The sequence below is a fragment of the Perca flavescens genome, chromosome 8 (assembly GCF_004354835.1).
Source record: "Perca flavescens isolate YP-PL-M2 chromosome 8, PFLA_1.0, whole genome shotgun sequence".
In the NCBI taxonomy this organism is placed as follows: Eukaryota; Metazoa; Chordata; class Actinopteri; order Perciformes; family Percidae; genus Perca; species Perca flavescens.
Window position 1 is genome coordinate 35,135,696 of NC_041338.1, and position 24,185 is coordinate 35,159,880.

A 24,185-nucleotide genomic window follows, 5' to 3' on the forward strand; every position below is an offset into this window, starting at 1 on the left:
ACACACACACACACACACACACACACACACACACACACACACACACACACACACACACAGTCTCGCATTGCCAATGTTTTTCCTTGTATGTTTTTTTAATAATGTATGAACAAACTAAGCTAAACATCTTTTAGTCTTTTTAAGACATACACCCTGCAGCTCGCGCCGCTCTGGTTAAGCTCCGCCCACAGTCAGATGAGGTCATCAGGTGCAGCAGCTGCTACGTTTCACTGCTAATGCACCCCACACACACACACACACACACACACACACACACACACACACACACAGATTAGGACCACAACTGTCCTCTAAATCCTGCGAACCATCCAGATGTTGTTTATGAACACATTAAATGATGCGGCGAGAAACCTCCGGATGACCAAACCACTCATCAACCTCCCGACTCCCACCAGGGTTTAAACTAGGGTGACCATATTTTGATTTCCAAAAAAGAGGACACTCGGCCTGGCCTCGAGACAAATCCAGACAGTGGTGATTCTCAGAGGTTAATGAACATGCTTTATTATGCCTCAATTGTGCAAAAATAACATCTGTAATAAAATAAAATCTGTAACAACATGTAACAAAATAATAGCTCTCTTTTAAAATAAATAAATAATATGAAATAATGTTCTAAATATGACCTCTTCTGTGTTAGAAAATCCAGCTTCAACAAAATATCTCTTAATACCTTTTCAATGTAATAACATAAATAATAAAGACACTGAAACATATGTGCCAGCTTTGCACACGGTGCACTCCGCCTCCCACTTGTCCGGTCCCGACCGGGACGGTATGTGGGACATTTTTTTTGCAGGTCAACTGTGAAGCTGCACTAGTCTTGTTTTATGGTTGTAAGTGGACTGATGTTTGTACTTGTGCGCTAGTGTGTGCGTCGAGACGGTGTGTGTGTGTGTGTGTGTGTGTGTGTGTGTGTGTGTGTGTGTGTGTGTGTGTGTGTGGGGAGTGGGTGATATAGAGCGGGGGAGAAGTGAGAGTGACAGCGAGCGAGTCCTACCGACTCTAGAGTCATAGTGAGAGAAACAAAGTGTCTCCCCTGTGTTTTCTGACCACGGTGGGAAATCTTTAGCTGGAAACGCTTCGGCATTTTGTGTGTAATGCTGCTCCGCTGTCTGCCCTGGTCCCTGTCTGTCTGCCCTGGTCCCTGTCTGTCTGCCCTGGTCCCTTTCTGTCTGCTCTGGTCCCTGTCTGTCTGCCCTGGTCCCTGTCTGTCTGCCCTGGTCCCTGTCTGTCTGCTCTGGTCCCTGTCTGTCTGCTTTGGTCCCCGTCTGTCTGCCCTGGTCCCTGTCTGTCTGCCCTGGTCCCTGTCTGTCTGCCCTGGTCCCCGTCTGTCTGCCCTGGTCCCTGTCTGTCTGCTATGGTCCCTGTCTGTCTGCTCTGGTCCCTGTCTGTCTGCCCTGGTCCCTGTCTGTCTGCCCTGGTCCCTGTCTGTCTGCTCTGGTCCCTGTCTGTCTGCTTTGGTCCTTGTCTGTCTGCTCTGGTCCCTGTCTGTCTGCTCTGGTCCCCGTCTGTCTGCCCTGGTCCCCGTGTATGTGCGCGTTGCAGAGAAACTCGCAAAATTACGAATCCCACTATGGCCACGCCAAGACCCGCCCTACGAAGCAGCTCGATTGGTTGGGGTTAGGCATTTCACCTCGAGTGGTTAAGGTTAGGTTTCGGTTAAAACGCAACACCCAGAATGGGTGCTGCGAGGGGCACGGGCACAAAGGGACCCCTGGTGTGAATAAAAACACTTTAAAGAACTCCTTAAAAAACCAGGTCCGGTTAAATAAAAATGACAGGGCTGTTAAAAAAAAAGGGGGTGGGGAGGGGGGGTTTGATATTAAAAGGAGGTTAAAAGAACCACTGGAAAGGCAGGACAGCGGGAATTTTAGGGTTAGGGGATTGGTCAGGGGATAGGACCTGTACATATAAGCATGGAGGCCTGGCCAATAGTAGTGTGTGAACGCTACTGAAGGGCGGGTCTTGGCGTGGCCATAGTGGGATTCGTAATATCGCGAGCCGCTCACAAGGCAGCCTCTCGGGAATTACGTCACACAACATAGTAGCCTACCGTAGTATTGTGTTGAGCAAAGTGCCGGTCAATTTAAGTAAACGCTCACCGCGCACTAGACCAGGACCTCCACTAGACCAGGACCTCCACTAGACCAAGACCTCCACTAGACCAGCACCTCCACTAGACCAGGACCTCCACTAGACCAAGACCTCCACTAGACCAGCACCTCCACTAGACCAGGACCTCCACTAGACCAGGACCTCCACTAGACCAGGACCTCCACTAGACCAGGACCTCCACTAGACCAAGACCTCCACTAGACCAGCACCTCCACTAGACCAAGACCTCCACTAGACCAGGACCTCCACTAGACCAAGACCGCGCACTAGACCAGGACCTCCACTAGACCAGGACCTCCACTAGACCAAGACCTCCACTAGACCAAGACCTCCACTAGACCAGCACCTCCACTAGATCAGCACCTCCACTAGACCAAGACCTCCACTAGACCAGGACCTCCACTAGACCAGCACCTCCACTAGACCAAGACCTCCACTTGACCAGGACCTCCACTAGACCAAGACCTCCACTAGACCAGGACCTCCACTAGACCAAGACCTCCACTAGACCAGCACCTCCACTAGACCAGCACCTCCACTAGACCAAGACCTCCACTAGACCAGGACCTCCACTAGACCAAGACCTCCACTAGACCAGGACCTCCACTAGACCAAGACCTCCACTAGACCAGCACCTCCACTAGACCAGCACCTCCACTAGACCAAGACCTCCACTAGACCAGGACCTCCACTAGACCAGGACCTCCACTAGACCAAGACCTCCACTAGACCAAGACCTCCACTAGACCAAGACCTCCACTAGACCAGGACCTCCACTAGACCAGGACCTCCACTAGACCAGGACCTCCACTAGACCAAGACCTGGTTACCACACAAGCTTTGTCATATTGCTCCTCATAACCACTGAAAACTGTCAAAAATCGAACCAGAAATGTGGTGATTGATCGTGGTTTAGGTACATTAAACCACGTTAAGCTTTTTTATGTCAGGATTTATAAAGCCCATGAGAACCGTTGGGAGTCAACCCACAGCCGCTCCGCTGCCCTGCTGAAAATGTGAAGCAGAAACGAGTCAGATGTCATGTAACCTCCATAATAATTGGACTTTTGGTTCGAATTGTTTACAGTTTTCAGTGGTTATGAGGAGCAATATGAGAGAGAAATTTGGTAATCATTGATCATTGTTTATGTACATTAAACCACGTTTTTATTCATTAGTAAGCTACGGGACAGCGTCTTTCAAACATGACTTGCGCGAAAGAGAGAAAAAAAAAAAAAAAAAGTATGAGTCATTGTACCCAGCACTTCTGGAAATGTACTTCCAAATGCGTCTCTGTCCAGCACATTTCAAACCAAACTGACTCCCATGGACCCGCGACTCAATCTGGAAAATAATTCAATTTCGTATTTTTGACCCTCTGAATTTACCGTTGGATACGCCTCGGCCATACCCGCCTCCACTAGACTTGTGTGTGTGTGTGTGTGTGAGAGCAAACCGTCCTTGTGCAATGCAAAACAGGCTCATTGCAGCCACTAATGCAGGGATAAATAGACTTGCCTTGCCAAATGGATTTCTGTTCTTTTCTTTTTTTAACAGATTGCAAAGTGGCATTTTTATTTCTTTTCTATTTTTGAACTTGATACAAATTTTGACACAGCTGCACTTTTATTTTCTTTATTTTTGAATTTGCGGTTATTTGATGTAGATAGTTAGTTGTAATTCGATACAACTTGTTACTTCAATAAATTGGAACATTTTAAGGTTGTTGGGGCGATGGGGGCAGGTGGGGCTTGAAAATTCCCCCTTGTCCAAAGTGGGGAATGACCGAAAAAGTTTGAGAACCACTGGTTTAAAGTGACTACAGTATATGTATGTTACATAAAGCCACTTTAACATTCGAACAAAAAACACATTCCCTCCAAAATAAAAGTTTTCTTTTTCCTCTCAGGCCTCCGTATCCTCTCCATGGATTTCCTAAAGGTCAGATTTGATGTGTATTTCACAGAGCAGGGGGAATGAGAGGGGGAAACGCCAGAGCAAGGGGAATGAGAGGGGCAAACGCTAGAGCAGGGGGAACGAGAGGGGGAAACGCCGGAGCAGGGGGAACGAGAGGGGGAAACATCAGAGCAGGGGGAATGAGAGGGGGAAACACCAGAGCAGGGGGAACGAGAGGGGGAAACATCAGAGCAGGGGGAATGAGAGGGGGAAACACCAGAGCAGGGGGAATGAGAGGGGGAAACACCAGAGCAGGGGGAACGAGAGGGGGAAACATCAGAGCAGGGGGAATGAGAGGGGGAAACACCAGAGCAGGGGAACGAGAGGGGAATGGGGGGAAACATCAGAGCAGGGGGAATGAGAGGGGGAAACACCAGAGCAGGGGAATGAGAGGGGAAACATCAGAGCAGGGGGAATCAGAGCAGGGGGAATGAGGCGGGAAACACCAGAGCAGGGGAACGAGAGGGGGAAACGCCAGAGCAAGGGGAATGAGAGGGGGAAACGCTAGAGCAGGGGGAACGAGAGGGGGAAACGCCAGAGCAAGGGGAATGAGAGGGGCAAACGCTAGAGCAGGGGGAACGAGAGGGGGAAACGCCAGAGCAGGGGGAACGAGAGGGGGGAACACCAGAGCAGGGGGAATGAGAGGGGGGAACACCAGAGCAGGGGGAATGAGAGGGGGGAACACCAGAGCAGGGGGAATGAGAGGGGGAAACGTAGCAGAAGATATTTGTTTTTAAACCAGAACGTTGTAAACGTAGCCTGAGATCTTACCTCGTTCTTCTCTTTGGACAGCAGGATGAAGCCGTTGTTGTCGACCAGGAAACAGTTGAGATCCTGAACAGGAAGCAGAAGGAAGAGGAAGGAAACAAAGAGGAAGTGTGTTTAGGTCTTGAACGGATGGAGCACAGAGGGCTGGACGATTCGAGGACAAAATGTAATTGCGATTTTTCTGCCAGATATTGCGATTGGATTTGCGACCTTTTTTTAAACTTCTTGTTGACGTTCAAAGTACTTTAAAACAAAACGAGACTAGCTCTCCCCTCCCTCCTCCTCATCCCGTCCCCCTCCCTTTTTACAGTGTGTTCAGGGGACAGGCAGCTAGCAGATAGTGAGGAGATGTTTTTTACAGTGTGCTCAGGGGACAGGCAGCTAGCAGATAGTGAGGAGATGTTTTTTACAGTGTGTTCAGGGGACAGGCAGCTAGCAGATAGTGAGGAGATGTTTTTTACAGTGTGTTCAGGGGACAGACAGCAGGTCATGGAGCATTATAAATTGAGACACCATCAAAGCTGCTCTATGTATGCAAGGATGAGAACATAGATATGAATTTACAGTGAGATATCACCAGCCTTCCAAGTTATATGTAACATTATTCCAGCATTCATCTTATAAAAAAACAGTAAATATAATAACAAAAAGAGGAATAAATAATGTGAAACGAAAGGGTACACCAAACATTCAACTAAATAGTGCACATTCCATTAGTTGCAGCCTTCACGATTGGCTAGTCACATTCTTTCAAAATGGCAACTTTGATTTGAAAACGATCAATCGTTCAGGCCTATCGGAGGGTTACTTACAGCACTGTCACAGCTGAGAGGACACACGCCTTCGATGGCTGAACACTGAGAGAGAGAGAGAGAGAGAGAGAGAGAGAGAGAGGGGTCAGAGGTCATCACGTCTTCACCAACAGGAGGAACAAGCTGAGAATAAAGGAAGGGATGAAATCAATCATCAATAATCAGTGTTTACTCACATCTGTGTCGCTGGGCTGGAAGCAACAGTGACAAGAGTCGAGGAAGATGAGGAGGAGAAGTAAAAAAACCCAGTAGAGATAATTGTATTAAGATCATTAAAATGCAAATTGAAAAAAATATCGGTTACACATTACTTGAAGGTATCTACAGAGTGACGTGATACTGTCATGAACGTGTCATAAACATTATAAACAAGTCACGAACGTTTGTAGCCTGAGAAAACCTCACGAACTTCCGGCAAATTTGACTTTTGCTCTGCAAGTCACTCTGGCAAAGAGCCCATTCGAGCCCATTTCCAATTTCTCCAAATCGAAGCACCAATCACAACCGTTGAGGTGGGGTTTACACCAATCACAACCGTTGAGGAGGGCTCTAGACCAATCACAACAGTTGAGGCGGCTTTACACCAATCACAACCATTGAGGAGGGCTCTACACCAATCACAACCGTTGAGGAGGGCTCTACACCAATCACAGCCGTTGAGGAGGGCTCTACACCAATCACAGCCGTTGAGGCGGGCTTTACACCAATCACAACCGTTGAGGAGGGCTCTACACCAATCACAACCATTGAGGAGGGCTCTAGACCAATCACAACAGTTGAGGCGGCTTTACACCAATCAGAACCGTTGAGGAGGGCTCTACACCAATCACAACCGTTGAGGAGGGCTCTACACCAATCACAACCGTTGAGGAGGGCTCTACACCAATCACAACCGTTGAGGAGGGCTCTACACCAATCACAACCGTTGAGGAGGGCTCTACACCAATCACAACCGTTGAGGCGGGCTCTAGACCAATCACAACCGTTGAGGCGGGCTCTACACCAATCACAACCGTTGAGGCGGGCTCTACACCAATCACAACCGTTGAGGCGGGATCTACACCAATCACAACCGTTGAGGCGGACTCTACACCAATCACAACCGTTGAGGCGGGCTCTACACCAATCACAACCGTTGAGGAGGGCTCTACACCAATCACAACCGTTGAGGAGGGCTCTACACCAATCACAACCGTTGAGGAGGGCTCTACACCAATCACAACCGTTGAGGCGGGCTCTACACCAATCACAACCGTTGAGGAGGGCTCTAGACCAATCACAACAGTTGAGGCGGCTTTACACCAATCAGAACCGTTGAGGCGGGCTCTACACCAATCACAACCGTTGAGGAGGGCTCTACACCAATCACAATCGTTGAGGCGGGCTCTAAACCAATCACAACCGTTGAGGAGGGCTCTAGACCAATCACAACAGTTGAGGAGGGCTTTACACCAATCACAACCCTTGAGGCGGGCTTTACACCAATCACAACCGTTGAGGCGGGCTCTACCAATCCAATCACAATCTAAACCAATCACAATCGTTGAGGCGGGCTCTAAACCAATCACAACCGTTGAGGCGGGATCTACACCAATCACAACCCTTGAGGCGGGCTTTACACCAATCACAACCCTTGAGGCGGGCTTTACACCAATCACAACCGTTGAGGAGGGCTCTACACCAATCACAACCGTTGAGGAGGGCTCTAGACCAATCACAACAGTTGAGGCGGCTTTACACCAATCAGAACCGTTGAGGCGGGCTCTACACCAATCACAACCGTTGAGGAGGGCTCTACACCAATCACAACCGTTGAGGAGGGCTCTAGACCAATCACAACAGTTGAAGAGGGCTTTACACCAATCACAACCCTTGAGGCGGGCTTTACACCAATCACAACCGTTGAGGCGGGCTCTACACCAATCACAATCGTTGAGGAGGGCTCTAAACCAATCACAACCGTTGAGGAGGGCTCTAAACCAATCACAACCGTTGAGGAGGGCTCTACACCAATCACAACCGTTGAGGAGGGCTCTAGACCAATCACAACAGTTGAGGCGGCTTTACACCAATCAGAACCGTTGAGGCGGGCTCTACACCAATCACAACCGTTGAGGAGGGCTCTAAACCAATCACAACCGTTGAGGAGGGCTCTACACCAATCACAACCGTTGAGGAGGGCTCTAGACCAATCACAACAGTTGAGGCGGCTTTACACCAATCAGAACCGTTGAGGCGGGCTCTACACCAATCACAATCGTTGAGGCGGGCTCTAAACCAATCACAACCGTTGAGGAGGGCTCTACACCAATCACAACCGTTGAGGAGGGCTCTAGACCAATCACAACAGTTGAGGAGGGCTCTACACCAATCACAATCGTTGAGGCGGGCTCTAAACCAATCACAACCGTTGAGGAGGGCTCTAAACCAATCACAACCGTTGAGGAGGGCTCTACACCAATCACAACCGTTGAGGAGGGCTCTAGACCAATCACAACAGTTGAGGCGGCTTTACACCAATCACATCCGTTGAGGCGGGCTCTACACCAATCACAACCGTTGAGGAGGGCTCTAGACCAATCACAACAGTTGAGGCGGCTTTACACCAATCACATCCGTTGAGGCGGGCTCTACACCAATCACAATCATTGAGGCGGGCTCTAAACCAATCACAACCGTTGAGGAGGGCTTTACACCAATCACAACCGTTGAGGCGGGCTCTACACGATAACGATAGCTTAGCGACGGCGAGCAGCTTCTTGTTTACATTCAACATGGCGGCCACCGAAGCGCAGCAGCCCGTTGATGCCGCTGTCGCTGCTACGTCACCCAGATCGTTGCTCTGATTGGTTGAAGGACTATCCAATCGCGCCCAGAGGCTTTTGAGCGGCGTCAGTTGGTGACGCCCCCTTTGGAAATGTGCTGTGAATGAAGCTTCCCCCAGACCCACTCTCAGTTACAGCTGAGAAGGCTCTGGTGTCAGCCAGGCTAAAACGTTCATGACATAACGTGTTTTTTCGGTTTTTGTCATGACCAGTTATGGTTATGGTCAGGGTTCATGTGTCATGACTGTGTCGTGTTCATGACACTGTCATGTCACTCTTCTGTAGAATATTTTAACATCCTAACAACATTGAAATCGAAACGTGAAAATGACTTCAAAGCTCTCTAACAGATTGTGTTGTGTTTGAAACTAATTGAATAACACTGTGTGAAAGTATGTCTTTGGAAACGAAAAATTTAAGATTTCAGTCCATCTAATCCGAACAAACAGACTGTTCATGTGAGATAGAAGAAAAGCCCGCCTTGATTCCGACTGACTTTCAGTTTTCACTGAACGGGAGAAACGTTTGTATGAATTCAGGAGGAGGTGTGAATCCGAGGCGACAGGATGTAAGTGACTCTGTGGATGACCACGTGGGCTCAAGTCAGCAGTGAAGCCGTCCTGTGAATACATTAAATGAGTGTCCCGTCACAGCTGTCGGCTCAAATTAATCATTTTATCTGCACCATCAACCTCTGCAGGACATCTGCACTCATTCAGCCACCGCTCTGCTTTACTTAACTGCAGGAGGCGCTCGCAAGGTCACTGTGTGTGTGTGTGTGTGTGTGTGTGTGTGTGTGTGTGTGTGAGTTTGTCAGCCTTATGTCAAATCTGGAGACACATTTTGTCAGAAGACTTTAAAGTCTGAAGTCAAACGAATGTCCCAGGGAGGCTGTAATGTTCATTACACATTAGGAAACACAAGTGTTTGATGGATTAAAATGGAGTCTTCTTTTATATTAGATCTTAAGAACTAGCGGAGTGAAAATAAAAACGGGTAAAGTTTGTCCTGAGGAGGGCGCCACAGACAAGATCAAGACGGTGCCTAAAAAAAACCTAAATGCCCCTAGTCGTCGGGGCAGAGGGTAAAGTAAAAAGAAATCTCTATTTCTACACCACTAACAAGGCTCAAAATAGCACCACACTTCCACGGTAGCATAATGAGGCTCCCTACATGTAAATAGAAGCATTGAGAACTTTGTAAGTGTACAGAGAGTTTATTAAAAACATAGTTTAGAAAGTACCGTTCACGTATACATGCTGGTGCCTTGTCTTTATAAACTATGCTTTATATGTGTATGTCTGTACATTTACAAAGTTCTCAATGCTTCGGTTTATTAACCCCTAGGTTCATTTTGCACCAGATTTCTCCTTTAACGCCATTTATTTAGAATTAGTGGACTGAAGCTCTCCTTTAATTTGAAGGATTAGAAAAGAGGCCACTTTAATTAAATAATGATAACTGTTCCAGAGCAGACTGAGAAACATTCGTCTTTCCCGTTGGTCTTTAACGGGTCAAATCAAGCTGCTTTATATCTCATTCTGTGCACATTCCACTTTAATCATTAATAGGAAAAAGTCAAAGGGACTTAATGCACACAATTAATGGGTTCCGCTCCCTAATGAAGTAAAAGGAAAATTAAAAAGATTGACCTCTGAATCCAGACGATTATTATTGGACAGTCCTTGGAAACTTGGTGACTTTCTTACTATTTGCTTTAGATTTCTTTCTACGTGAAGCAGTTTTACACTCCCAACCTGACCTAAAACGTTGTCGCCATAACGGTTAACAGTAGAACCCCGGTGGACAGCTGTTGTGGAGGTCGGTGTGTTTGAGGGGTCGAACTTTTGGCCTCTAAGCTGTATGTACTGGTGTGACGAGCACTTGGATGCAACGATGTCAAAGTTCACGCCCCCCAGTTTATTTTTTACTGCAGATGGACTGCGGAAACTTAAGCCCAGTTCAGACCAACGATTTGCAACGAGACAAAATCTTTGGAGAAAGTTGCAGCAGCGGTCTGAACCGTTCCGTCCCAGCTCGACACAAGCCAGTGGTTTCAACGGAGTATACAGCAGGACTTTGTACCGTGAAAAACACCAATAAATAGGGTTGGATACCGAAACCCGGTGCTTATACGGCACTTAGCAACCGGTATCTACCGGACCGAATAGCAACGCGGTGCGGTGTGGTGCAAGGGTGGCTCTGTGAGAGCACCCTAAATTTCGTTGTACCTTCACAGTGCAATGACAATAAAGGCTATTCTATTCTAATACTCGCCTAGCTGCTGACTATGTGTCTATGTGACTAGTGCCCTGCAGTGCCCTGCTACGCCATGAACTACTACAACTACTATTTCTAGTCACTGTTCCATTATCTTTATTGTGACGCTGTTCATCACACCTCCCACCAAGAGCCTGGGTCTGTCCCAGGTTTCTCCCTAAAAGGGAGTTTTACTAACCACTGTTGCACTAAATGCTTGCTCTTTGGGGGAATTACTGGAATTGTTGGGTCTTTGTAAACTATAGAGTGTGGTCTAGAGCTACTCTATCTGTAAAGTGTCCTGAGATAACTCTTGTTATGATTTGATACTCTAAATAAAATTGAATTGAAGGTGTAATTGCGATACCGCAATACCCTGAAACCGTGACATTTTTGCGGAAGGTTATATCATCCCGGCGCGTGCCTAGTTATGGTTCATGTTAAAGTGTCAACGTCCTCAAAAAAAGATAATCATATGTGAGAGTGAGTTTCTCTGGTCACCTGCTTGGCCACGGCCCAGAACCTCTTTTCCAGCAATTCCAAGGACAGCTGCACCCCGATCGCTAAAAATAGAAAACACAGACACCCATTAAAGACAGACGCAGGACACGACGGACTCTGCAGAGACGCACAGTTTGCTGTGTTTGTTGGGGAAAGGAGGAGGAGGAGGAGGAGGAGGAGGAGGACAGGAAATCAATGCGACCCCAGGTTCACCTCTGTCTGACGCTAATGACGGGATGTAAACAGTGATGAAGCTGATGGAGCGTGTGCTCCCTGCAGACAGGGGGTAATGACACCTTCAGTCCCTCAGTGATTAGCCTCTCATTGCCAGACCTTCCTCCACAGCGCTGCGGAGGAGGGTCTGGCTAGTCCACACACAGCATTCAGGGATAGGAGAAAATTGTGCTCTGGTTTATTGGCATTTCTTTCAACCAATCACAATCGCCTTGGGCGCTAAGTGCCGGACGGAGCCACGGTGCCTCTGCTAAATAGCCTCGGGAAGGAACTGGTTTTGGTGGAACGTGTGTACGTTCAAAAGTAGTTTTGGTCGTGCAACAGAAAACTGAGATTGGACTACTAGCTAGCTGACTGGATTTACCCTGCAGAGATCTGAGGAGCAGTTAAAGCTTAACTCTCGCCAAAATGCAACCTAGGGTCTTTTTGTGAATGTACCCTGAGCTAGGGGCACTTTCATGCTAGCCTCAAAATAGCTATTTATAAAACACTAAGAAGGCTCGACACAACATGAAACTTTGCTTCAAGTATCACCATGGGCTCTACACCTTAACGAAAGCGTTGACAACATCGGTTGCGTACCCAGAGTTTACTAAAAAGAAAGGTTTTGAACAACTCACCGTAGCTCTGGTTGTTTCCGGCCGCTACCACCTCGGCTTTCACAACGAGTCGATATCAAAACAAGTAGCCACAGATTTATTATATCCTTTCAGCACCGGTGTAGTTAAGGTGTAGAGCCCCTGGTGTTACTTCGAGCAATGTCTCATGTTGTGTTGAGCCTTCTTAGTTGTTTAAAAATAGCTATTTTGAGGCTAGTATAAAAGTGCCCCTAGCACTCCCATTCAAAAGGCCATTTGAGTGAAAAATGAGAAGACGGTAAATCTTAAAAGTGGCGCTTCCGTCCTAAATATGCTTTAAAACGAAAGTTTGACTCGGATACATTCACAAAAGGACCCTAGGTAGCATTTTGGCGAGAGTTACCCTTTAACCATAGTCCTCATAAATCCACCGGAGTTTAGAATAGCAACACAAAGAAATAGGAAGGGGATGGACAACCGGCCAAAATGAAGTCGGAGCAATGCTGGAAGTGGAACGTCAACGAATATATACTACATCGGTGCTAAACTGAAGCAGCTTTATTACTATGAGTATCACAGAGACGTACAGCGAAGATTCACAAGCAAGCTAGTCTGGATCAACGGAAGTACAGTACATTTCCAGGAATAACTGCCTGACCTTCTTCACCCTCACCTTCTGCTCTCTGTGTGTTGCCATTCTCAAACTCAAAATAATACTTTGAGCTAGCAAGCTACACGCAGACAAATTGCAAATTCTGAAGAAGATTTAGATGGTGCAACAAGGCAAGCCTGCTTGGTTTGTTAGGTGAATGACTGTAAAGATTTCCAAAGAATATGTTTGCAAATGTTCCACCAAAACAAGTTCCTTCCCGAGACTATTTAGCAAAGCCACCGTCGCTGCGTCCGGAGCTTAGTGCCGCCCAAGACGACTGTGATTGGTTTAAAGAAATGCAAACAACCCAGAGCGTTTATTTCCTATCCCAGAATACATTTGTCGTGGAGCCGGATGGCAATGGTAGACGAGGAGCATGCTGACGATCTGTGTAAAGTCTGATGTGTGTGAGAGGCGATTTTAAGACTTTACTGACCATGCAGTGGTGGAAAATACATGTACTTCAGTACTGAATTTAAATACAATTTTAAGGCACTTTTACTTTAATTGAGTATTTTCCTTTTATACTCCATTTAACGTCTACTCTCGTTTCTTCTTTCCCTTTAAAATAACTTTTTAACAGAGATAACATCAAAATTCAGACACCAAATGCTTTATTTACATTTCAAATAGTTTTAATATGACATAAATCAGGGGGTCTTCAATTAGTTTTCCAGTACAGAAAAGAGTCAGTGACCCTCGATCATTATTGAAGCCCAACGGTGCTATTAGGCTCTAAGTATTGAGTTGTTGCGTTTTTCTTTGGGCCCTCTGCCGTCTACTCAACAGTTAGATTGAAGAAGTTTAAATAAAGTATGATCAGCTGATATTCAAACAGTGCTAACCTGAGAATAACTGAGTATTGTAGCGCTTTGCTAAGTGCTGATTCGGGCTTGTTATTGGCTGCATTATTGTCAATGGGGGTAAGCTTCTCGGAACGCGTAGCTCCCATTGACATATATATAATGGACCAATAGACCCTGTTGCTCTGGACGGAGACCAGTGAAGGCTATTAGAAGTACCTTTCCGGTGATTTCTTGCTTTACTGAGCAGCCTCCAACTGACAGAGACAACGTAGATGTGACGTGAGCAACATGTCTGAAAGTGTGAAGTCTTCTGGTAGCTGTGCCGAGAGAAATCTCAATCATTCCCAATCTTACAGAGACGGAGAGTGTAGGTATATGTAAGGAGATAACATAGACACAGGCTAATTACTGATCACTAACATGATAGTTAACATTAGTAATTAAACCTAAACAGCTAATGTAAGTCCAAACTGCCTGTGAGCTTCTCCTGTACTATACGGTAATTCCTCTACTGTGTGACAGTAAGTCTCGTGGTTATGTCCCAATCGTTAGCCTATTTTTATAATAGCGTCTGCTACGGAGCCATAACGTGAGGTACAAGGTAATGGAGCCTTTTATACATTGTCGTGTTTCTTTAGAAATAAACAACGGACAAATAGAGTCTTTAAACACTTCAGATGTAAAGTTATTCGCTGTCAAAGTGACGTAAAAAAAAATGGCGGTCAGTGGAATGCTAACAGGAGGTGATCTCTTTGTAGCAAAAAAATGGCGCCATCGGAGGTTCGAGTTCTGAAGCGAAGCTTACCCCCTTGGTAGCTCCTATGGCGCCATTTTGATGCTAACAAGCCATCACCTCCCGTTAGCATCCCATTGACTCCCATTCATTTTGACGTCACTTTGACAGCGAATAACTTTACATCTGAAGTGTTTAAAGACTCTATTTGTCCGTTGTTTATTTCTAAAGAAACACCACAATGTATAAAAGGCTCCATTACCTCGTAGCTCATGTTATGGCTCCGTAGCAGACGCTTTTATAAAAATAGGCTAACGATTGTGTCCTAACCACGAGACTTACTGTCTCATAGTAGAGGAATTACGAGCGTGCGGATGTGTGTGTGCGTGCCAGTGCGTGTGTGCGTTCATGCGTGTGTGTGTGTGTGCGCGCGCACGTCACTGTGTGTGTCACTGTGTGTGTACACGTGCGTGTGTGTCTGTGTGCGTACGTGTATGTCAGTATGTGTTTGTGTCAAGTGTGCGGGTGTGTGTGCGTGCCACTGCGTGTGTGCATGCGTGTGTGTGCGTGACTGTGTGCACGCGTTAGTGTGTGTGTGTGTGCGCACGTGCGCGTCATTGTGTACGTGTGTGTGTGTGTGTGTGTGTGGGCATGTGTGTGCCACTGTGCTTGTGCCAGTGTGTGTGTGAAGAACAGTTTTCATTATTGAAGTGACCAGAACCACTTGGAGATATTCCTCTGGTCTGAGAGGAAACGGGCCCCGCTGGTCCTCTAAACGCCGCGGCTGCTGAGTGACGAGCTGACGGGGGCCACCGGCTCAGACCGGATCCTTGGACCTCTGCAGGCACGCTGGGTTTTTAATTGCTCTGCTATTGACTTTTCTTTAACAGTTCACAAACCTAGAATCAGGCGGTAGCAAGAAACACCCAAAATACAGTCGGTCTGAAACTGGATGTTTGATGTTTGAGAGTGAAAAATGCAATAACTAAGATTATCTTCCAATACGTATTTCTGACGAGGGCTTGCACAATATGAGAAAATTATGAGATGATGTTATCACAGATATTAAATCGGTTCTGCTGATTTCAGGCAGCACTGAACAAAAGAATGGCAGCAACATTTTAAAGTGCAGTTTTCAACGGATATTTTCCTCCCCGCTAACAGAAAAACCTCGGAGTGTAATGTCGCAGCCTTTCGCGACGTGTTTATTGCGCCGTTTGAACACAAAACGTGAAATGTTCGTTGATTAGGAGCATTTCTAATACGTTTTTTTTTTTTTAACATTGTGACCAAGATATCTTTTGAGCCGGAGACATTTCACATTTTGAAACTCACTACAAACCACGTATGACTCCTCGAACATTTCATTAGTATCTCTGTATTTACTTTCTTGTTATCAGACGACAACTACGCTGATTAAGACACACGCCACCGTTGAAAAGTTGGTAATCCGCTGCTGCGAAGCTTGATCGTGTCCAGTCGGATGTCTTTACAATATGTCTTTTGAAGCTTTTGTTGACGCTTTTGCCCCTTTTTTCGTTTCCAGTTTCTAAAAGTTGAGGGATTATCCTGCATTGAGTACTTTTGCTTTTAAAGGAACACGCCAACTTCTTGGGACTTTATCTTATTCACCGTACCCCCAGAGTAAGATAAGTCCATACATACCCTTTTCATCTCAGTGTGTGTCCCAACTCTGTCTGACGCCCCCAGCGCTAGCCTAGCTTAGCACTGATCCTGGAGGTAAATAGCTCCATCTAGCACTTATTGGGAGCAGTATTTAGTCACTTATTGGGAGCAGTAGGCCAGATGGAGCCGGTTACCTCCAGGATCTGTGCTAAGCTAGGCTAGATGGAGCCGGTAATCGCCAGGATCTGTGCTAAGCTAGGCTAGATGGAGCCGGTAATCGCCAGGATCTGTGCTAAGCTAGGCTAGATGGAGCCAGTTACCTCCAGGATCTGTGCTAAGCTAGGCTAGATGGAGCCGGTAATCGCCAGGATCTGTGCTAAGCTAGGCTAGATGGAGCCAGTTACCTCCAGGATCTGTGCTAGGCTAGATGGAGCCGGTTACCTCCAGGACCTGTGCTAAGCTAGGCTAGATGGAGCCGGTTACCTCCAGGACCTGTGCTAAGCTAGGCTAGATGGAGCCGGTTACCTCCAGGACCTGGGCTAAGCTAGGCTAGATGGAGCTGGTTACCTCCAGGATCTGTGCTAAGCTAGGCTAGATGGAGCCGGTTACCTCCAGGATCTGTGCTAAGCTAGGCTAGCGGTGGGTGCGTCAGACAGAGTTACGACACACATGGAGATGAGAAGGGTACGTACGGACTAATCTAACTCTGGGGGGTACGGGGAATAAGATAAAGTCCCAATAAGTTGGCGTGTTCCTTTAACACTTTAAGTACATTTTCCTGATGATAGTTAAAGACTTTTACTGAAGTAACATTTTCAATGCAGGACTTTTACTTGTAACAGAGTATTTTTTAACAGTGTGGTACTCTTACTTTAAGTACAGGATCTGAATACTTCTTCCACCACTGTATTACAGTGAAGAAGTGTGACGCTGCATTTCGTGTTCAGAGAGAGTTGTGACCTTTGGGTCCTTTAAAGCTCATAAGCCATCACTCTCCTTCATTCTTTTTTTAAAATAGCCTCTCTGCGGACTCAGTGGTCTGCGTCTTTGCTCTGCTGTTTGATTCCATTTGTTCCCCCCACCCTTTCCTGTCAACGGCGGCGCCGTCATCGCCCGCCCTTCAGCGCTGCAGCTGCACCGTTTCTGCTGCAGTCTGCACTCTCGGCGAGGGACAAAAAACACACCGCACACACTCAGCTACGGTGGCAAACGCACTGCAACTTAAGGAAACACACGCAAATAGACAAAACACAAGCAATGTAGAAAACATCTCCATAAATTTGACAACGCATGCACAGCACTCAGCAAAACGCGCTGCAAATACACACAACACAACCAAATACATAAATGCGCTGCGAATTACAGAAACGATGCAAAAAGAAAAGCACACAATCCCCGAAAACAAATGCAACACAAAAAAAACCGCTGCATCCAGATTACACAACAGAAGTTCTCCGTAAATGCTGCGCATATGTTGTCATATTAATGAAGATGTTTTCTTAATTTGTATGTGTTTTGTCTATTTGCGTGTGTTTCATTAAAGGTCCTATGACATGCTGCTTTTTGGATACTTTTATATAGGCCTTAGTGGTCCCCTAATACTGTATCTGAAGTCTCTTTTATATAGACCTTAGTGGTCCCCTAATACTGTATCTGAAGTCTCTTTTATATAGGCCTTAGTGGTCCCCTAATACTGTATCTGAAGTCTCTTTTATATAGACCTTAGTGGTCCCCTAATACTGTATCTGAAGTCTCTTTTATATAGACCTTACTGGTCCCCTAATACTGTATCTGAAGTCTCTTTTATATAGACCTTAGTGGTCCCCTAATACTGTATCTGAAGTCTCTTTTATATAGACCTTAGTGGTCCCCCAATACTGTATCTGAAGTCTCTTTTATATAGACCTTAGTGGTCCCCTAATACTGTATCTGAAGTCTCTTTTATATAGACCTTACTGGTCCCCTAATACTGTATCTGAAGTCTCTTTTATATAGACCTTAGTGGTCCCCTAATACTGTATCTGAAGTCTCTTTTATATAGACCTTAGTGGTCCCCTAATACTGTATCTGAAGTCTCTTTTATATAGACCTTAGTGGTCCCCTAATACTGTATCTGAAGTCTCTTTTATATAGACCTTAGTGGTCCCCTAATACTGTATATAATTTTCTGGGCGGGCAAAGCAGAGAAAGAGGAGGTAACCTTGCTCCTTATGACCTCATAAGGAGAAGAGTCCTGATTGGTCCATCTGAGCTTTCATTTTCTCAAAGGCAGAGCAGGATACCCAGGGCTCGGTTTACACCTATCACCATTTCTAGCCACTGGGGGACCATAGGCAGGCTGGGGGAACGCATATTAATGTTCAAAAAACCTCATGCCATGGGACCCTTAAGTTGCAGTGCGTTTGTCCCTGTCAGCCACCGTACTCATCCTACTTTACAACCTCACGTAAGTAGCTCGCAAATACCTCACGCTGTGAAAGAGGAAGTTCGTGATGACTAGTGTCGGGCATCGTTTTGATTTTTAACAATTGTGATTCCAATTCCGATTTTTCGATTCTGCTTGTTATCGGTTCTTGACTAGACGGATCACATGCTGAGTTCACAGATCAGAGGAAGATTTAACTTTGATTCAGTGGCGATTTTCCAAACCAGTCTCACAGCAGTTTGTGTAAATGTGCACGTTATTCTTAATCTATTGATACGTGTTCACGGAGACGTTTATCTCGTTTTTTTACGTGTAAATGTCACGTTATTTTCTCGGGGAAAGGACGGCGCGAGGCGACCCGCTGGGGACACCCCACAATAACGGGATGGCGGAGGTTGGGTTTAGGAAAAACCTTACGGGGGAAGGGCGCCTTAAACGCCGGGAGACGCGCCACATTAACACGCGAGACGCGATCCCCGCTCGCCGGGTGAAAGTCCTGTGTTGTTTGACCCATCCACCACCCCGACCAACCTCCCTACGCGGATTTTCGGCTTTTTATATCACGCCCTACCATTTTCGTGCTGTGGCCACAAAATATGCTTCCCATTGAAATACATTACTTCACATTTGAACACGTATCAATAGATTACAATAACGTCACATTTACACGAACTGCCATGAGACCAGGCTGGATTTGCGGTGTTCCCGGGCGTTTTCAATGGAAAATAAAGACTCAATTTAGAGCTCCGTGGCTGCGACGTAACAAGTGCCTTGAAGCACGGCGGCCTCTACGGAAGCCAAAACGTGTTAAATTTGTCGCGTAGATGGATAAAAAGTTACATTCGTATAATTTATGAATATTTTTCTTTCGCCAAACGTTAGATATCTACGCAGCTACAAGACATATTTAGTATCACAGAGATTAGTTTGGTTTCAACACGGCTTTTGTTTTCCCCTTCGTACAAAAGTATTGGCTGGATATGGATAGTTTCCTCTATAACACAGCATGTTGTATTCACAGATGTTAACTCCAGCTGTCAGATACGTGTAAAGTACGTTTTGCATCGTTTTTGGCCAATCGTCCAAACGAATCCTGTAAACGCACGGCCTGAAGACGCACTTTTTTTGAAACCTGGTCCCAGGGCGAAGACGCTTACTCCACGTTACGAGACACATCACGAGATTGGGTTCACGAGAACGAGACAAGATTTCTCGTCGAGGTGAAAAGTTGTCTCGTGAGGCGATGTGATGTCAGCGTGATGGAGCGTAAATTACTGTTGAAGATCCCCCTGCCACTTTTAAATCATTTGTGTGGCAACATTTTGGTTTTCCTGCGGAAATAATAAACGGCGAAAGTGTATGCAAAAACACTTACAGCACCTGGTGCCGTTTATTATTTCCACAGGAAAACCAAAATGTTGCCACACAAATGATTTAAAAGTGGCAGGGGTTAGAGCCCTGCAAGCCTGTCGGGGCCCGATGGGGCCCGGCAGGCTAAGCCCATTCGGGCCGGGCTCGGGTCGGACTCGGGCTTATTTTAGCTTCTCTCCTCATTGTGCCCATCTTAAGGCCGTTTTACAGTTGTGCGGAGGCTCCATGCAGAGCTCTCGCCGTAGCCTATGTAAGTGGCCTGATGTTTATACTTGTGCGCCTGTGTGTGCGTCGAGCTGCATGTGTGTGTGTGGGGAGTGTGTGGTAGAGGGAGAAGTGAGAGAGTGCCGGCGATCGGAGCGACTAGTGACTCTAGAGTCATAGTGACAGAAACAAAGTCTCTCTCCTGTGTTTTCTGACCACGGTGGGGAATCTGTAGCAGGAAAAGTTGGCCCTCTCCTTGATTTCATGTTGTTTATGGAGAAGGTGTGACGTGTGTGTGTTTGCGTGTGTAGCAGAGACAGAGCGCATCAGAGAACGCGCGAGTCAGAGAGAGCTTAAAGTGATTGATGTTGGTCTAGGGTCGGGCCGGGTTCGGGCTGAAAAAATTGCAGGGCTTGAACACCACGGGCCAGGGCTGGGTTAGGGCTGGAGTTTTTGGCCCGTGCAGGGCTCTAGCAGGGGGATCTTCAATAGTAATTTCACGCTCCATCACGCTGACATCACATCGCCTCACGAGACAACTTTTCACCTCGACGAGAAATCTCGTCACGTTTTAATCTCGCGAGATCTCGTACAACGAGATCTTGACACACCCCTATAAATTACATATATAAGGACAGATTTTGTATTGTTTGTTGGTCGCAGCGGTGTCTGTTAGCAGTTAGCTCGCTCGTTAGCCGCTGAACCGCAGAGGAATGTGGGCAGAACAAGCAGCGCCAGCTGTTGACCCGTGCAGGACTTCACCGTCAGCGGACTGGTTAGAGACCATGTGACCGACAGGTAACATACGCATACAACGTCACATCATAAATGATAGGGGGACCCAGCAACGGCGATTATGACCTTTTCCTCCATTTTCACGGAGCTAATGTTTTGGTAGCAACGAAAGTTTACATCGTATGTTTCTCTGGAATCAGCCAGCGAGAAGGACGTCTATATTCTGATTGGTTGCTGCCGTTTGCCGCTGCTTGCCGCTGAACCGCGTCATAGCTCATTACCATAAAGTTGACTTACTTTCAACTTTCGGATTGACGCTCAAAACGCGACGCCGACAGATTTGACGCTCCTTGCAGCTGAGAGAAGCTTCCATTGAAAATGAACGACTTCCGGTATCTTTAGAAGCTCAAGTCGGCGGCGGTTTGTACATACAGTTACGTATCGATGATGTCATCGCTACGCCCCTCGACCTCTAGCCTTCCTAATCCGTCCTAATCGTGGATGTATTAAGAGGACGGGCCCTGATGCCCACGACCACACGGCACTGTAGCAATCGAAGGTAGCATATAGCTAGCTAGCTTGTGTTTTTGATTTCTTCTTCTACGGTCTGTTTGTATACAGCGCGCAAGCTTTATGCGCATGCTCCACCTCTTCTTCTCCGTTTTTGGGTGAATTTCTGTAGCAGAAACAGCGCCACCTATAGCCCTGGAATATCAAGTAGCGTGTTGAGTCATTTACAAAATGGATCAACAAATGGGGTGGGGGGGAGATCATTTTGGTATGTGTGGACGTTGCCTCAGTCTCATCCTTTGACCAATCAAATGCATACAGTACACTGTCTACATTGCACACTGTCATTGTCTTTTTGTATTAGCGTCTGTATAGTTCGGTACAGTCCTGGAAAGAAATACTAGACATTACATATAACTACTCTCTCATACAAGTCTCTCTCCCTCTCTCTCTCTCTCCCTCTCCCTCTCTCTCTCTCTCTCCTTCTCTCTCTCTCTCTCCATTCAGAGCTCAGCCTGCAGCTGCAACACTCTGCTGTTACTATTTCTGTCAAACTGCTTTAATGCACATTACACGCTCAGTACAACACAGTTACTCTCTCTCTTACACACACACACACACACACACACACACCATTAGCAGCAGCATGTAGCTTCCCTAGCTCTCTCTCTCTCTCTCTCTCTCTCTCTCTCTCTTAAACACACACAGAAGCTGGCTCGGCTTGATTCGGGCGGCTGGGTGTGCGTCGGACGGAGCTCAGAGACAGAGCTGAGGGAGCAGCGATGTGGACGAAGAGGAGGAAGACGACGACGACGTTGAATCCGGAGTAAAACTCCTAATCCAGCTTCTGCTTTTAACCGACAGACGCTTTGAGATTCTGGGTTTTCGACGAGGAATCGAAGCTGCCGGCATTATTTTTTTTTTTAAATCCGAGACCAGTTTCTGTCCTTGAAGACAAAGTCTGGTTTCTGGGCTTTCAGATTTGTTCAGTTCAGATTATTTTTTTAGGTTTTTTTATCTTCTCTTCTGAACGCTGCAGATGTAGCAGAACAAGAACAGTTTCTGTCTTCTTTCTCTGTTTGGAGGCTGAAGCAGCAGAGCCGATGGTGAGCGGTGTGTGTGTGTGTGTGTGTGTGTGCGTAGATACTGAATTTACAGTTACGTGCATTGAAAGTGATAAAGAGTGTGTGTCCTGCATACACATACACTTACTAGTACTTGCTAAGTACTAGTGTACCATTGGTTTGTTTTTCCTCATTTGGGAAAATCTTAACGCTACGGAACAACGGACCTGCAACTAATGATCGTTTTCATTGTCAATCAATTGGAATTAATTTCTTCAACTAATTGGTGAATGGTCAACAAAATGTAAGAAAATTGTGAAAAAGCGTTCCCCCGTTTTCCCAGAGCCCGAGATGACGTCTTCAAACGTGTTACTTTGTCCCAACAACAGTTCAAAAGTGGCTTATAAAGTGACTTGATCCGCTTACTAATTATCAAATTAGCTCCCCTTTAGTCTTCTGCCAGTTGACACCACCGGTATTTTAGGGAATCGTGTGTTTTGCGTTAGTTCCTTTTTCCTGTTTCAACGCCCTAACGTCAGCTCCATAAAAGAAATGGTTTCGCTGTGGAACAACTCGACCGGTCTGCACAGAGGTGGATTGAATTTGGGATGAACCGGAGCACCGACTGTGTTCCTGACCTGATCTCCCCCCCCGACAGCAGTGTCGGGACTGTGCTCAGTTCTCTGTTACCCCTTTTCCACCAACAAGAACCAGGTGCTGGTTCAGATCTGGAGCTAGTGCCGGTTCGGAGTTGGTTCGACCGACAAGCCTCCAAAAGAACCGGTTTGCTTCTCCACAGACGCTAAAGAGCCGGCACAGAGCCGGGTCTTACGTCACTGTATAACGTCTCATCTTTCCCAGCAACGTTAGCGCTGCGGCGGCGCCAAACACAAACACACCATCAACAATGGCGGACGTTGCTTTGCTGCTGATGTTCGTGGCTTTGCGGACCGACATCCAAACTCGGCGGCTCCAACGTGTTTGCGCGGCTCGCCTTTATAGTGCAAGAAAGCAGCTCGTTTCCTCCTCCGACCACTGCTGTTATTGTTTCATCGCGTCCATCGTGTTTATCTGCTAATTCAACAAGTTTCTGTTCGTCTTGTTGGTCACGGTAACCCCTAACTTGTCTAACTCTGGGGGTTACGGTGAATAAGCTAAATTCCCAATAAGTTGCCGTGTTCCTTTAAGAACCACTTTTACCGGTTCGGAGCTGGTGCTTTTGGTGGTCAAAAAACAAAGAAGCGATTTGAAACCAGGCTCTGGCTCCGAACCAGCACCAGCTCTGCCTTGGTGGAAAAGGGGGTATGGGTGGCTGAATGAAGGCTCTCTCCCCACAGCCAGGTTCTGAAACCAGTTATAGCAGCATATTCATGCTCTTTGGTTTTTGGAAACGGGATGTTCCACAACCACATATCGCTGGAATTGTCGCCTGTCCGCATACTTTTGGCCAAGTCGGGCACAAGTGAATGCCTTTGCTTTAAATAGAGAGAGTCTAAAAGCATGTGTGTGTGTGTGTGTGCCCGTTGTTTACTTGCTCTCTCTTTGTGGTTTTCCTCGCTCGTCCCGCCTCAGCGTGGATGCTGCAGTGTGTTTGTGCTCTCGGCCCTTTATGGGCCGAATGCTCGGCTGCATCGGGGGCAGGGAACGGAGAGGGAAGGGGGGGGAGGCTGCCTGTCAGAGGCCATTACGCAGATATGACGCAGGATGCCACGTTAGAGCACGGAAAACCCGGAGCGATGCACTGCAGATGAAGCAGGGGGGACACATCGGCAGGACTTCAGTGACAAAACCCCAACCGCTGGGTTGTAAAATCGAGATAATAATCAACTTTTCCAAATGGAAAAAAATTCCCGTTTTGCTGCTTTTTTGTAACACAATGTTGACCCACGAACAGGTAGAGTGAACTTGAGGCCGGATGGGGTTGCTGCTTTTGATGCCCCGGGGGGCCGTGATAAAAGTTATAAAAACACATCGGTGGCATCGGTGA

The 24,185-nt window shown here is 46.8% G+C and overlaps 1 protein-coding gene across 5 annotated transcripts in view; it reads right to left on the minus strand.

Annotated features, from left to right (window-relative positions):
* Nucleotides 1-24,185, minus strand: part of LOC114559609 (voltage-dependent calcium channel subunit alpha-2/delta-4) — a 245,186-nt gene that overhangs the window by 35,431 nt on the left and 185,570 nt on the right. For all 5 annotated transcript variants that reach the window (XM_028584356.1, XM_028584355.1, XM_028584354.1 and 2 more), the window contains 4 exons: nt 11,261-11,322; nt 5,852-5,866; nt 5,676-5,720; nt 4,867-4,929 (listed from right to left, as the gene is read on the minus strand). In XM_028584356.1, coding sequence (XP_028440157.1) covers nt 4,867-4,929; nt 5,676-5,720; nt 5,852-5,866; nt 11,261-11,322 — 185 coding nt within the window. The remainder of the gene's footprint in view (nt 1-4,866; nt 4,930-5,675; nt 5,721-5,851; nt 5,867-11,260; nt 11,323-24,185) is intronic.